This window comes from Phyllostomus discolor, chromosome X (assembly GCF_004126475.2).
Source record: "Phyllostomus discolor isolate MPI-MPIP mPhyDis1 chromosome X, mPhyDis1.pri.v3, whole genome shotgun sequence".
NCBI classification, from domain to species: Eukaryota; Metazoa; Chordata; class Mammalia; order Chiroptera; family Phyllostomidae; genus Phyllostomus; species Phyllostomus discolor.
In genome coordinates this window covers 52,593,386-52,610,138 of record NC_050198.1, presented here as the reverse complement: position 1 = coordinate 52,610,138, position 16,753 = coordinate 52,593,386, and the positions used below count along the sequence as shown (strand labels likewise).

General features: G+C 35.9%; 1 protein-coding gene and 1 pseudogene across 1 annotated transcript in view; one reads left to right on the top strand and one right to left on the bottom strand.

The window, feature by feature from the left end:
* The window catches only part of AMMECR1 (AMMECR nuclear protein 1), a 136,371-nt gene that overhangs the window by 5,438 nt on the left and 114,180 nt on the right, over nucleotides 1–16,753 (bottom strand). Inside the window, exons 4-5 of the mRNA XM_028522275.2 lie at nucleotides 2,232–2,322; nucleotides 820–916 (exon numbers count right to left, since the gene is read on the bottom strand). Of these exons, the coding sequence (XP_028378076.1) occupies nucleotides 820–916; nucleotides 2,232–2,322 (188 nt within the window). The remainder of the gene's footprint in view (nucleotides 1–819; nucleotides 917–2,231; nucleotides 2,323–16,753) is intronic.
* LOC114504812 lies at nucleotides 8,024–9,378 on the top strand (annotated as a pseudogene).

Sequence of the window (16,753 nt, the reverse complement as noted above, 5' to 3'; positions counted from 1 at the left end):
CACCTATTTTTTAAGTCTAGGTTCAAATCTACCTCCTCCTTGAAATTGTTCTGTTACCCCCAACCCTCCTGGACTTCCCCCTCCCCCACTTTATGAACTCATATCATCCATCACATTCTTATATTAAAAATTGCTTTTGTACATGCCCTTCTATTACACTGTAGACTCAGGGAGAGCAGAGATAGAGGCATTTTCAAATTTGTAACTGCTCAGAACTGAGGAGAGAGTCCATTTTTAGATGGTAGGCACTCAATGTGGTTTTATGGAATTAAAATAAATGGAAACCACAACCCATTTTCCTAAAATGTTTGATATTTTCCTTTTAAAACAAGTATCTCTATTATCCCATGCAGAAGTTTATTTAGCATTTGTGAGTCTAGCCTAATTGTATATTTCAGCAAGCTTTCATGGGAAACTTCTATCACTGCCAAAATTCTAAGCTAAAATTCAAATTTGAGGACTGCTTATCATAATCCTGGGGTTCTAAGCCATGTCAAAAGCTAGCCAACAGCTAATTCAGGTAAATTTCTTCAATAATGTAGTGTAAAGGTCCAAATGATTTGCTTATATAAAGCCAGAGTAATCACACAGAGCTAAAATAAAGATGGGAAGGTTGGGCTCATACATTGTACAAGCTTTACTGCCAAGCACAGTTCCACTGTATCCACCCTCAGTAGGGCCCCGCTATGCATTTCCACCCTGTTTCAGAAAAGAGAATCAAGTATAGTTAGAGAGATAAAAAAAAAACATATCAAAGGCTTATAAGCATATGTATCAAAATGTACTGGTTATCCTTGCACTAGAAAATGCCTTCTGTACCTGGTCAGTTTTATGGTTTTCCTAAATTCATTAGTAATCGGAGCTTTGTATCCTCCTTTCCTCAGTAAGGAGTCTATGGTCTGAATATGGTCCCATCCTGCAGAGAGCAGATCAGATAAAATACAGTCAAGCACATGTAAAAAACACCTTTTGGTCCTAAAAGCCACACAGAAGAGCCAAGATTTCATTCTATACAGAAGCAGGTTTCACCACCTGCTTCTAGCTTAAATTCTAGCTATCCATGATGGCTATGGTAGGTAACAGCAATGGCTTCTTTATCTCAACCATGTTTGGAGGGAAGGAGGCTGGCAGTAACTGCTCCGTCACATATCAGTAATAAACCACAAACATTGTACTCTCCTCTAAAAACAGTATCTTTAAAAGGAAGGGAAAAGTCAAAATGTCATTGTGCCAACTCAGTGGTCTTTAGGACTCCCACATGGTAACTGCTGTTCCTAAAGGTATCTTTTGTTGTCAATCAAGTGTATTTGGGTATAATCAAGGGCATTTTTATTGGTTCTGACATGGCATGGCATACTAATGTCCAAGGCCCTCTATCTGTTATGTATGCTTTACAAAGTCAATGGAACTATAGGATTAAGACATTTTTTAAAGTAACTCAAATAAATCTTCAGATAGCTGCCTTCAAGATTAATTCTCTTGTGTGGAGGTTTTGCTGTTATGTATCTGACATTTATGATCTAAACATGGGAAAACCAAATTACAAATACTATATGATGAGAAAAAAGCTCTATAAAGCAAAGAAGAAATATTCATTTCAATGAGCATGAAACTAGAATTTAGTAGTAGCTACAAAGGACAAAATACTACAGAGTGGAAAGTTATTTTGTGTTACAGCGGTGGTTCATAAAGGTTTGTGTTTTTTTCTGCACAATAGAAAAATGTTGATTAGGAAGTACAGACCAAATATATAAAACACTACTTCATGTATTCTCAATGTTCCTAACCTTAATGGGAAACCTACAATCTTAAAAATAGCAGGATGAGTAATGACAACCACTTAAGAATGAAATGTTTGATGCTGACAATGAACTGTGTGGCTGACTGTCAAACAAAAGGCTTATTTATACCATACAAGGGTATAGGGAAAATAGCTCTTCAATTTGTAGCAAACTGTTGCTTAAGATAACACCCAGCTTTTTACAAGTCTTTGCTTTTTTGAAATTATACATTGGTCTGTTTTCACTGTCAAACTTTAGTGCAGAAATTCAACTTCTGTGTAATTCACCGATTTCATACAGACATTGCAGTGTCAGTGATGGAAGAGTCATTTCTTATAATTTGACATTGATAAATTATCAGACATAACTGCAAGGTCAGATGTTGCATTTCAATTTGTACATTTGTTTAAATTCTTCACCAGATCACATGAAATAAAGTACAAGAATGACCTTGCTCCTTTGCAACCTCCGGTAGGTAGGTGGCGGTGCGTTTTGATCCTTTTTCATTGATGAATTCTATTCTAATGCCATGTACACCCACCTGAAAGAAATTGGCAGTTTTATTAGTACAGTGTTCTTCATAGAAATAGAAAGAAAAAGTTATAATTTTACTTCCAAGAGAATGCAGTTCTTCCTTTTCCCCTTGTTTTTGGAAGGGCACATCAGTTTTTTTCTTTCCAAAGTATTGAGTTTGGGTTTAAATGCCATTATTATGGCCATGGAGACTGAACACATTGATTTGTATGTGCCAAATATGCACTGGGCTACGCTATTCTATTTGGAACCAGAACAACAATTCTAATATTTTGTGTAGATTAAAACAGTTCATGGCAAGAATCCTGCCCCCACTCCCAAATTATGACTCATGACAAATAAGGAACTTGACCAAGGGAACTGACTTTAGAGAAATCAGCAAACAACTATTCTGTTTTCAGGAACAATCACCAATTCAAATTAAGTTCTGAAACTTCTGGAGCTACTGACTCCCTTCCCAAACTGCCTCATCTCTTAAAGAGACTAGACTGTCATAATTCAAGTATTTGCTTTGGGTTTGAAAGCCATAATGATAGCCATGGAGACTGAAAACATTGACGTGTATATGCCAGCATGTGCCTCTCTTTGCTATTCTGTGTGGGATCAGAACAACCATTCTGGGGTTATGTGTAGAATAAGACATATATAATCTTAAATTATTGATAGATAAGCAACACAGATCAGACTGAAAAACAACAACAACCAGATCTTACATGATCACTCATTACATATAGGTTTTCTTAAAACAATGTGTTATGGCTTAAAGTAGGCCAGTGACAAGCCCTCACTATCTATCAGCATCACTGCCCTCACACGCTATTTCTAAACTTAAGAGCAATAAAAGTTTCTGTTACTTAGAGCAGGGAATTTGTGCAGTTTCTTATCTAACTTTTTTTTTAATGTGAAACAAACTTTTGGTGATGCCCTAAACAAGATGGTCTTCTAAGGCAGTGTGGGCAATTGCTTGCCAATGTTTTTAAAAAGTAATGTACTTTTTCTGTGATTAGTATCCAATCAAAAGGAATCTGTCCTTTATATATCTGACATAGAATAGTGTATATACAGCTAAAGATCATAAAAACTACAATGCTTGTAAAGATTGATAATAAAAATGAAATTTCAAAAGCTTAACAATTCCATTCTGTTCTCCCAAATCTATGACTGCTTTAGATCATGGTGCCCAAGTGCAAGGTCGTCCAAGGTACTAGAGGGAAGATGTAAGGTCAGATAAATCTTTTTACCCAGGAAGGAGGCTTCTTTTGAGGGCAGATGACTGAAATCAGACCTTTACTCTTTCTGTCTGCATGGTTGTGAAGGTCTAGAAGAGGAAAGGAGGTCCATAAAAACTTATTTTGCTTCTTCTGCCCTTAGGCTAAAAATTTCTAATCTTTCAGGGAATAAAAAGTCCTCTGGAAAATCCATTTCGTTTCTCCCCCAGGTCTTAATCCACCCATCCATTAGAGTCTGTCATATCTTCTGAGCAGTTTATGTTTTTTTATTCAAGCCTATCTCTTCTATCTCTTTGGCTATTTCTTCTATCTATTTAATATCAGTATTCTCATGAATCTCCTTTTGCTGAAAATGCAATCAGGGCAGCTGTTTAGAAACTAACACAATCAGGCCTCCCATCCCCTGTGGGGAATGACTGTGGACAGCTGAGAGGAAATATGAATACTTAGCTATCAGGCATTTCCAGGACAAAGGACATCTACTAATCTCCCCAGTGCCTGACACAGTACTGAGATAGTAACAAATTTGCAATAGCTTCTATATACTGACTTTCTGATCTGTGACTTTGAAATCTTTCCTTTAACATTATCACATCCTTCATAATTTGTTTTTAAAAATACCCAGTATAAATAATTTCTGCTCCCATCATTCACTGAAGTGAATTTTGCATCTCTAGCTCAATTTATAAAAATCCATCATGTTAAAATTGAAAAAGAATTTTGGTGCTTATTGAGGTTTCTAATAAAAATTGTGGGAGGAAGAATGTTTCCCTATCCATGGCATGAGAATGTTAGACTATGTCAGTGGTGTCTAACTGGTATGGGGTGGGAATGAGGGAGGGGACTGCAAAGCTTATCAGAATTTTAGGAAGTTTCGTGTTTCAGCAAGTATACAGTTTGAAAAAAGAAAACTCCCCACTGATTTTTATTCTAGGTTAACTAGATAACCTGTACTAATCAGTTGAGCTCTGATAAACTGTAGCTGTGTATTGAAAAAAGTGATTTTGGCAAATTGAAGGTGATTTAGAAACATAAATTCTTTCTCCAACAAAAATTTCAGAGATTTTAAAACCTAGTAACTTAACAATTAAAAGTCTAAGACCAATTTTATGGTATGTGAATAATATCTCGCTAAGACCAAACTGGAAAGATATGTTCACCAAAATAGAAATGGACTTATTCACAAATAAAATTGAGCCACTATTGTATTTTGAGAAGGCACCCAATATCAAATTTGATATTTAAAAAATCAGATTTCTTCCATTTTGAATTAGTGCCACATTTACAATTTTAAGTTCTATTCTGTGTTCCTATGATTCTGAACAATTGAAAGCTCCTGTAAATTGAACTGCAAGTATGATGATTTTAAAGTGAATCCTTTGTGAGAAATAACGTATTTCACAGGTAAAAAATGTATTATGCAAAGGTATAAAGCCCTAACCAGAGTCAGTCCCTTTTTTCAACTACTGGAATCAGGACAATGGTAATAATGCTGTAAACGAAATCAAAGTATTATAGCTTTTTGTCACCTGTTGAACAACAGCATTTTCCTTACTCCTAGGACACAGATGCCACCAAATAGTCATACTGTGCAATCAAGACAGGAGAGTGTAAAATGGCCTGCTATGGAGACCGACCAAATCTGGCCAATCTGTGGAAATCACTGACTTTGCAAATTAAGTCATCTCCACTGAAATGAGCACCAAAACTAATGCTCTATTTTTTGAAAGAGGCATCTGTTTGTCACAGCTGCAACTCCAAAATATAACCCTTATGTGTAATAATTGAATCTTCCCTTAGACAGATTGGAAGATCCTTCAGCCCAGCAGCATCCCAAGAGGCAAAGGCTATAGTTATAATTATCAGCTGGATAAGAGATCAACTAACTAGGGAATTGGGATTCCCTGAAGCAAACTTGCTCTAAAACTCTATCACAGTAACTTTCCATTTCTTGGGATGAGTAAGGAGGTAGCATATGGGAAAGCTACATCATCAAACATACCCCTAACTACCATTGCCCAACCACTGCCCAAAGGACTGCCAGGTGGGTAAAATATGGAGACTTGCAAATCTAGTTTTATCAGAGTCTGCGGTCATTTTCAAAATTATTAGAAGGTCTCAGAAAAAAATGCTTTCAAGGTCCATCAGCTATGATAATATTCTTTTAATCAAGACTGCACTTTTGTTAAGCAAAGCTATAAATCAACTAGAATGGTAGTAAATTAAATGTAGGACTTATAGATAAGAGGATATGGAATTAAACAGAGCTGTATCTGCGTGTGCTGAGAGAACATTAATACCAGTTCAATAGATTCATGTCATGCTAAAAAGAAAGCCATATTTATTCCAACCATTCCGTAGCAAATGATTTTTTCATTAATGCTATTACACAGTCTTTTGTTTTTAACATCACCCAGAATGATTAAACATCAAGATTAATGTTAGGACCCTAAAAGGCAGGTTGATTATTCTGGGGTTCATTATTCACTTGGGGGATTATGCATCCCCAGTTCTGCGTGGCCTCAGCCCCATCCTCTTTCCTCTCTTGTCTATTTTCTCTATTTGTTCACTCCTGTATCAGAGAGCATGTGGGCACAAGGAGAAGAAATACATGCAAATTAATCAATTTTGCTACACAATAAAAGATTTGGTAGGAGATTACAAATAATGGCTAAAATGAAGCTACAGACTGTCTGCAGATTTCATTTATCCTCGTTATCTGGTCCCTTGTTAGAATGCAGCTTCATTTAAAACTGTTATCCTCTAATGCAGTGACTCTCAACACAGGAGCATTAAAAACTGCCCTCCTCCCACGCCATTATAATACATGGTCCATATTATGCTCCTCACAATTGCAAAGTTTAATATACCCTAGTCTGTCTATAAGGCAAGTCTTAGTCCTATAATCCACTAGCAGCACTACCAAAGGGTATCACTTTTACTCGGGAGCCTAATCAGCAAGACAGCAAACAATCTGGATATATTGAAACATGAAACAGGAGGTATCTGTCTGAAAGCATCAATGACTATGAAATGTGTTCTGGCTAAGTCGAATAGGCTCCACCCAAACCTTGGATCATTTGGTTCCACAATTACCTCCACAGTCCTGACCCTCAAAGCTAAATCTGCCCCTGGTCATATCCTGTCCAATAAAACCAATTTACTTCCTCAGGTTCATCACATCTTAGCAAATGCCACAGTTAGTTCCACTCTTCCCCATTTTCAGAACCAAATGTTGGGTTTTCCTGTAACAATATGGCCATAGCTCACTCCATTGATTTTCAGTAAGTTCACCTTCAAAAAAATATCTGGAGGGAGAAGAATCAAAAGTTATTGGAAGCCCTGGCTGGTGTAGCTCAGTGGATTGAGCGTGGGCTGGGAACCAAAGTGTCCCAGGTTTGATTCCCAGCCAGGGTACATGCCTGGGTTGCAGGCCATAACCCCCAGCAACCGCACATTGATGTTTCTCTCTCTCTCTCCCCCCCCTCCCTCCCTTCCCTCTCTAAAAATAAATAAAATCTTTAAAAATGAATAAGTCTTAAAAAAACAAGGAGATATTACATTACCATTTAAAAAAAGTTATTTGAAATATCTTTGCTGATGATATTTTGCAAAATATGCTTTACAACTAACAAAGCCGTACTGGTCAGTCATTCACTTAAGACTGGCCTGGCAAGCTCCATATACCAGTTCCACCCATTGAATGAAAGGATGCTGTTCCTAATGAGAGTAGCTCAGGATGTTTGACACACTCCTTAACATTTAGAGGCTGGCATCATAGAAGATATGCATGCTTTCTTAGAAAACATCCTGTGGTACTACGGACAGAAAAAAAAAATCATTGCACTGAACAGTCCATGAGTCTGATCCAGAGTCTGACATTTCTTATATTCTCAGGAGGAAAAAGCCATATGTGTCATTTCTCCTAAAAGCACAGAAACCACAGTGCAGCATGGTCCACTCTTTTACATATGGCCCCACAGTAGCTTCTGCCCTATTCCCAGCTCAGCCCTCTGAAGACAGTGACTCTTCTCTTTACCAATGAAAACAAATTTAACACAGGGGAGGAAAATATTCCAAATGTGAGCCTACTCCAAGTTTATCCTCCTGAATTATTCATATGTGGGCAAGAAAAATTAAGATTTTAATCATAAAGGCTGATGACAGTTTGTGCACATTCTAATGAATCACTTTCCCCTCTTCTGATACTACCCCCCAAAATGTAGACTACATATTGGCCCTATCTGCCCATCAAATCCTCAAAGTTGTGATTTTTGCATTGCTTGAATCCACCTACCAATTTCAGAAGTCAGTCTGCTGTTTTGAAGGTGCCCATCTGATTAACAATTAACACTTAACATCTAACAATCGTTAATAAAGAACACCTCAGATTCTGGACAGCTAATACATTTTAAAAACAGTGTTGCAAGGCGAGCTGGCGGCGCTGGGAAGAGGAGACACAGCAGTTACCCTTAGTGATCCTTTGGCCTGGGTCTGCTGGACCGGGACCTGAAAAATAGCCACAATGGCCAAAAATGGCAATCAAAAATTGCTGCTCTGGAGACTAAAATCGGTCATCCAATTGAGCATTACTTTGGTGACTTTAATTTGCCATGGGACAAATTTTTAAAGGAACAAATTGAACTGGATGAAGGCTGGGCACCTCTGGAAATAATGATAAAATTCAATAGGTTAAACCACCTAACAACAAACTTTAATGTAATAGTAGAAGCATTGAGCAAATCAAAGGCAGAACTCAAGTTAATATAAAACCAAAATCAAAAGATCTCCAAACAAACCCCTCCCTGAAGTGACTGAGGAGTATAAAAATGATGTAAAAAACAGATGTTTATATTAAAGGCTTTCCTATCAATGTAACCCCTGATGACATAAAAGAATGGTTAGAAGATAAAGGTCAAGTGCTAAATACTCAGATGAGAAGAACATTGCACAAAGCATTTAAGGGATCAGTATTTGCTGTGTTTGATAGCACTGAGTCTGCTAAAAAGTTTGTGGAGAACCCTGGGCAAAAGTACAGACAGATTGGCTAGTACTTTTCAAGGAAGATTACTTTGCAGAAAAAAAAAATGAAGATGGAAAGCAAAATAAAGTGGAAGCTAAATTACGAACTAGACAAGAGAAAGAAGAAAAACAAAAGTTAGCAGAAAATACTGAAATCAAATCTTTAGAAGAAAAGATTGGCTGCTTGCTGAAATTTTGGGGGGACCTAGATGATCAGACCTGTAGAGAAGATTTGCACATTCTTTTCTCAAATCATGGTGATATAAAATAGATAGGCTTTGCCAGAGGAGCAAAAGAATGAATAATTCTATTCAAAGAAAAAGCTAAGGAAGAACTGGACAAAGCCAAAGATGCTAACAATGGTAACCTACAGCTAAGGAACAAAGAAGTCATATGGGAAGTACTAGATGGAGATCTGGAAAAAGAAGCAATGAAAAAATCATAGATCAATAGGAATCCCTAAACAAATGGAAGTCAAAAGGTTGCAGATTTAAAGGAAAACAAAAGGGAAAGAAAACTGCTCAGACTGGGTCTGCTAAAGGAAAAGTACAGTTTCAGGGCAAGAAAATGAAATTTGACAGTGATGATGAACGTGATGAAAATGGTGCATGTGGGCCAGTAAAAAGATCAAGAGAAGAATCAGACAAAGAAGAACCTTTATCCAAACAGCAGAAAACAGAAAATGGTGCCATGCCAGAGACCAGTAGTTTACTGAATGAATTGTTTGTTCACTTTAATTAGGTTTTCTGCTGCTTCTGTCTTTGGGGACTTTTAAAAAGAAAACCGAATTAGGTGCACTTCAATGTCCACCTATAAGAAAGGAAAATTTTTTGTTGTTTAGCTTGTATGTTTTTTGTTATCCAAATGAGGATTTTTTTTTTATGTACAGTTCTATGTTATTTCAGATAATTCAAATATCAAAAGAAAGACTCTGGTACTAAATTGCCTTTGTAATATGAGAATTTATTAGTACAAACTAATAAAACATACTATAGTAAAAGAGCAAAAACTGAGTTTATATTTTCTTGTTCTGCCCAAAGTATTTGAGAAAGAGTTTATCTTACATCAGAGTATTTGCTGTTGATTATAGGCCATTCCATAATCTGTTTCCCAGTCTGGCTTTCTGCATTTACTTGGGTGATTTGATAACAGACATAATTACTCATAGTAAAAGTTCAAGAGGTTTACTGATTTCTTTTTATGAAATTTGTATGATACTGGCAGGTCGTATCGCAGCTCTATAAAACAAAAAAGCTACCTAAGGATAAAAATTCTATTTCCAAGCATTTGCCAGCCTTAACTAAAAACTACCCCATGAATTAAAAAAGCACTAAATGCTGATAAACTGAACATTCTAGACCTGTCACTATAACCTGGTATCCAAGGACTGCTGTGATGTATCCCCAAGATTAGCCATGGCAAATTGAGCCTGGCATTTCTGCTATTTTGGTCACTTATACCAAAATTTGAGGTTATAGGGAAGAGTTCAGAAGGATAACAAGTGGACAAAAAAGTATATCCCATGAAAATGATAGTTCCTATTTTTAATTTCCCAATGAATAGCTAGCAATCTCATAATAACTATGCTTACTTTAAAATTTTGTATGGATTTTAGTAGTGATAGTAAGTAGCTAATTATTTTCTTACTAAACTCTCAAATGAAAATCCATTTTTTCATATTCTTTCTTTCTAATGAATAATGTAAGTTCTCCAAACTTACTACTGATCCATTTCAGAGGGATGGCAATGAGTCTACCTATCCCTTCATATCTGACAACATAAATTCTAACTGTAGGTCACAGCTCTCAAATTTTAGTGTGCAGTCAAATTGTCTTCAAATAAAATCTTGTTGAGGTGCAGGATATAATTCAGTAGCTTTGGGTGGAGACCAAAATTCTGCAAGTTTGACAAGCTCCCAAGGGACGTCAACACTGATGATCTAAGGACCATACTTGTAGTAGTAAGGCCCTGGTTTGGTATACTACTGGATCTGTTCTAAGGTGCTCCGTGTTGCACATTCTTAGACCTTAAACTACATAAGGAGTGACAATACTGAACAAAATAGAAAGACTGACCTTTTACATATTATAATAATAATTATTATTTTCTTTTAGTTAGCACCAAGATTTACTTTCTTTTTCTTTCTTTTCTTGATACATTAATAATTATTAAGAACAGTAATAGATCTAGTTAAATGGTAATACAATAGTACCCATTCCTAGTTTATTATTGTGTAAAAAACATTTCCCCTTTATTATACTCTTATTTCAGGCTTATCAAAATCATTTGGATTACAGTTAGCTTCTCATTGCATGCTTTTCTCATTTTGATGTTTGTGAATATTATCAAAGTTACTAATAAAAATGTAGTAAGTATGAAAAAACAGTATTTTGGTAATTGTTTTTAACTCAGTAATTTTTACTTTTGTAAACCTTAACAATCGTAAACATGAACTATGTTTTTGCTTATAAAAATAGTACATGCACATTACCAAAAAATCCCTTTAGAAGAGTATAAAGAAGAAAATAAAAATGACCTGGAATTCTAGTCCACCTAAGGCCAACTCTTGCTTTTGTTATTTAAAAAATAATCTCCTAAAGGAACTGAGACGTTGCAAAGGAATACACACATGCACACACACAGACTCACAATATATATTGTTAGGCTGTTTTTATCTATGACCTGACCAGTTCCTGTAGCTGTACTTGCTTTCAAATCTCCTTTAAGTGAGACACTTTTAGAAGCAGAAAAAATAATATAAAAATGAATTAAAAATGCTAGAAAAATTAATGTAAAATGATAATTGATTGCAAAGCCATCACTGGGGCCCAAGTAACCTTTTAATATAGTTAACTATAAAAACTGTTTCATCATCTACCTCAGATGAGATTACATTTTTCTATTGTTATTTGGTGTAATACAAGAGCAAAGCTCCAAGCCCTGGCTGGCGTAGCTCAGTGGATTGAGTGTGGGCTGTGGGCCAAAGTGTCGCAGGTTCGATTCCCAGTCAGGGTACATGCCTGGGTTGCAGGCCATGACACCCAGCAACCGCACATTGATGTTTCTCTCCCTCTCTATCTCCCTCCCTTCCCTCTCTAAAAATGAATAAATAAAATCTTAAAAACAAAACAAGAGCAAAGCTCCCCTTGACAAAAATACATATGTGTTGCTCTTCTCTAAAATCCTTTGCAAATTAGTTACCTTGAGCTTGGAAAGTAGTTTAGTTTCCATGGACCAATTCTTGGCTTTTCCACAGCTTACTTAACCAAGGACCAATTAGTGCCAATTTTGATTCATGTAGGAGAGTTAGACATCTTGTCTGTCAGGAAAACAAGCCTGCCAATTTATTTTCACAAAGGCTACTGAAAAATGATCTGATAATAATTATTTTAACTAATAGCAGACACAGTTCTAAAATACCTGAACTAGGTAATAATCACCCCCATGAACTTTTAAAGAATTAGTTAAGACTTTAAATAAAGCATGGCTGATGAAGAAGTGCTTTGAAAAGCTATGAAGCCAAACATGTTTATATATCATTTTCAATGAAAGAAACTGTTCTTGCATTATGGATTTGCAGAGAACCTGTGACAGCTCAAGAGTGCAATTAAGGGGGGGGGAACCCATTACTCTGTAGTGATTAATTATAATGAACATTCCTTAAAAATTGAACATCCTAAAGCTTTCCAAAGAAAGTTCAAATGACACAGGTGACCTTTAAATTAAAAAGCCTGCTTTTAATAAAAAGTTAGAAGAATGTATTCCTAACTTTATTAAGGGGATATGAATTTATAGACAGGGAAACTAAAGCTTTAAAATTTTCTTAAAATCCAGAGATGTGAATTAGTTTGTTTTTCAAAGGCTGAGGGGAAAAATACCTCTTGGCATACCTAATATAAAATAATATTGTTTGCCTGATAAGAAACTAAGAAAAATTTTATTCAGGTTAGAACTGTACATTGATTATCTGACTCAATACGGTTTTACTCAGTCTACAAAAGAGATTTGTTCCTAAAAACTTACATATGAGTTGAATTTATATAAACTTAGTTATGAAGAAGACAATAAAGCAACCCTATAGTGAGTCTTTCTGCAAAGCAAAATGTCTAATTGTAAAGTGAATAATCACTCCCTAATACATTTGCTTAATTTAGATTTACACATATAATGTCGCCTTAAAACAGGGATGGTATAGTAATAAAATAGAGCTATGTATGGTTTAGAACAGAGTATTTTTCTTCCTAAAGAAAATTATTTAGAGAAAAAGAAATCTAAAATGTGCAATTTCAAAAACTGAACTTTTTTTTTTTACTTTTGTTGCCTACATTTAAGGTAGCAATAATTAATTTAAAAGTTAAGGACCTCTTATTACTTCTCAACAGTTAGTGGTGCTTCATTCTCTGGGAGTAAAATGAAACAAAAGTCATTTTTAAAAGGAGATTTACAGTATCATACTCTGTCAGCACCCAAATGACCTTGGGTATTATGCAGTCCAATTTTTCTAGCATTCTGATGAGGAAACAGAGACCCAGAAAGGTTACCAAGCTGGGTAGTGGTAGTCAGGAAAAGAACCCAAATCTCCTTATTCCCAAAAGGCAGGACTCTTTTTTATTAAGTGCTGGAGAGACACACACACACAGAGGCAAACTATACAGGAAAGAATACTATAATGCAACTACTAAGGAAAGGGCTAGAAGAGTTGATAGAGTTGTGGGAAGCAGGAAAACATCCCTCCCTGCTCACCGAACAACACACTGAAAGAAAGCAAGAAGCAACTGGAGAAGGCCTAAGAATGAACAACACAGCCCATTTCACTAAGAGTACCAATAGCTAATGGAAATTTGTATTCCTTAAATCACCTTCTAGATGTTACTTTACTTTGTTTGGCTTGCTTCCTCACTAGGCTTCTGATACACTGACTTGTTGGTTCACAGCAAATTCTTTCTAGGTGGCCAGGAAGTGTGAAATATTCCTTTCCCAGTGTCCCACAGCACTTGAAAAACACTTAGAGTAGAGCATCAGGACAAAGGCTAAATTATCGTTAAGGATAGTGATATCTTATATAAAAATCTCAGGCTCCCTAAGAGGATACTGAAAATCATTTTCCCAGATATATAAAGCGTGTGTGTGTATGTATATATATAAATGTGTGTGTGTGTGTGTGTGTGTGGGCATATAAAGCCTATATGTCTGTATGTATATACAGATATAAAGATATAGTCTGTATATAGATATATAGATCTATATGAGTTTAGATGGATGTATAATATATAGGCTTCATATAGCTATATCTATATAGAGTTACAAGGGGAGACCTAAAAACCCCAGAATTATCTTGTAGAGGGCAGGCCCCTTGTAGTACAGGCTTCCCCTGCTAGGTGAGTGTTCCAGGAACCCATCTGTATCACTGTACCAGCTGGTGTTATTGTGAGAGGCTACATTTGGCTTCAGGGAATTTTTTTTGAAGACTCTTTCAACATGTTTGCCCATTTCATGATGGCTGGTTTACAAGTGCACCTGCCCTCACTGTGCTAAGTGTTCAGCAGTTTTTGATAAAAAAATGGCATGACCCCTGTGCCCCACCTTCTCTATTCACCTGATCCTGTCCCCAGTGACCTTTTTGGTTGTTTCCCTGGATGGAACTGTCCTAAAAGGGAAACATTTTGCCGATGTGGAAGAGGTAAAACAAAAAACAGTGGAAGCACTAAAAGCCATCAAAATCAACAAATTCACAAACTGTTCTGAGCAATGGGAAAAAATGTTTCAATTAGTGTATTGCATCAAGTTGAGAGTACCTGAAGGTGACTGAAGTTTAAAGATGTAAGAATAAATACACAGTTTTTAATAAATAAATTCTGGTTTTTCCGGTCCACCCCCTGTGTGTGTGTGTGTGTAGACTTCATATAGATATAGGCTCCATACATCTAGGAAATATATATATAAATATATATATATATATAAATTTCTAGATATATATATCTGAAACATATATCTATATATCTATAATAGACATATTTATATATTATAGGTATATAAGTATATGTATACTTATATATCTGTAAATATTGATATTGATATCAATACAGATATATAGGTTTTTAAGGCCACAGTCTTAAGTTAGAAGAGAAGCAAGACATGGTGTATATCATAGTTGAGGAAAATAAGTAAGGGGGTAGACAGAACATATACATACAACTAGAAGACATTTCACTTGGTATCTCAGTGAGTCATGCTAACCATCTGTGTGTGAATGGGAACTTTGTTTTCAGTGGTAATTAAGAGGAGCTAGAAAAATGTAAATCTCTAAGGGAAGAGGGAAGATGAAAAGGACAACATGAACTTCCAAAATAAATGAGAGATAACGATGGTAGCCAATTTATTCATTTCATCTGTTTACTCTCATGAAGGTTGTTATAAAGCATGATATTATTAACTACAACCAAATACTTCAGGAATGACCTATGATCGCTCAAGAGGTGTGCTTTGAGATTGCTTTTAAAGTGAAATGCACCTCTCTCAGTACAGGAGTCCAACAAGCTCATGTACAGTGACAGATGCTTTAGGGACAGAGTGAGACGAAGGGTTGTAGTCTAGCTCTAAAATGCTGGGACAGATTTTTAAAAATTTTGACACCCCTTCGCCTGCTTCTACCTAGCCCCCGTCCCCCACCATACTGTTGTCTGCGTCTAAGGATGATGCACATATATATATTCTTTGGCTAACCCCTTCACCTTCTTTTATCAAGTCTCACCACACTCCTCCCCTCTGATAGCTGTCATCTGTTTCATGTATCCATGCATCTGGTTCATCAGTTTATTTTGTTCATTAGATTCCACATAAAAGTGAGGTCATTTGTCTTTCTCTGACTGGCTCATTTTGCTTAGCATAGTAATCTGCAGGTCCATTCAAGCTGTCAGAAAGGGTAAGAGTTCCTTCTTTTTTATAGCAGGGGCAGATTTTTGACATCACACAATAATCATGCTGGCCAGCCCAACCCAGCACAGGGTGATTCCATCTAATTATTGGGTGTTAAAAGGAACACTCTATCTTAGGACAGTAATGTTTTGCCCAAGTAATAGTGTTCTATACAGGTGAGACAGCAGTGATCCAGGAGCTGGATATCTCAAAAAGTGAAAATGTTATTAATCTACTGAAATATGATCTATTGGTCTACTTTAGAATATAGAAACTATTTGTTCCTCATGCCTTCAAAATGATGTCTCTAAACACTGAAATAAAAGATGCCTGACTATATACATTTTAGAAAATGTTTTGTCTTCTGTCAACAAATCACTACAGGAGCTTTCTACAAGATCATTGGTAGGATACTTGCTATATACAAGTTTTTCTTCCAACAAAAAGCTTATTCATTTATATCATCTTGAAAATGAGCAGCTACAAGGTGACATACCCAGAATTATCCCTCAAGTTAAACTCTAGCTATTATAGTATCATTGGTTTTATATCCTTTCAAGTCTTTAAAATTAAGAAACCTGGCTCCCAAATAGTGTTAACTATACAAGTTCCAGGCTATATATCATATTAGAGGACTCCAACATGCTACATGAGCTTTTCTTTGTTTTTAAAGCACCATGTCTGTCAATCATCCTTTCAATTAAGAGAATGCTATTAATAGAAGAACACAGAACAATGGTAATAAGTTATTGTTTTCAAACACAAGGCAGAACACTTCAGATTTCTCCCCAGGGAAGTAATTTTGCTCATTTAACAACCCTTTTAGTCCTGTAGGTAGACATTTCAATTTATCAGTTAATGACTTTTCCCTCCAAGTCATTCATTTTTCATTCTTCTCATACCTATCAGGGCAATTAAATAGATCATGGTGTGGCAATAATCAGCCATTCTTAGAAAGAGGGAACCACTATCCCAATTTGTGTTTACAGCCTTTTATGGATGGTTTTGCTGTTTTTTAATAACTACCTAGGCTCCTTGAGAAGCTACATATAGACATTCACTTTAAATGTGATAATTACTGTTTTGAGGAAATAATAACATATGGAGACATTACTGATCATTCTGTCAATTCAACAATGACTTGAAATTAATTACATCCACTTTTGAAACCATTTTTCACACATTCCTTACCTTATCAAATAGAATCATATAAAATACAAGCATTCTAGCCTCTAAAACAAAGTCTTATGTAAATCTTACTTTCCCACTAAG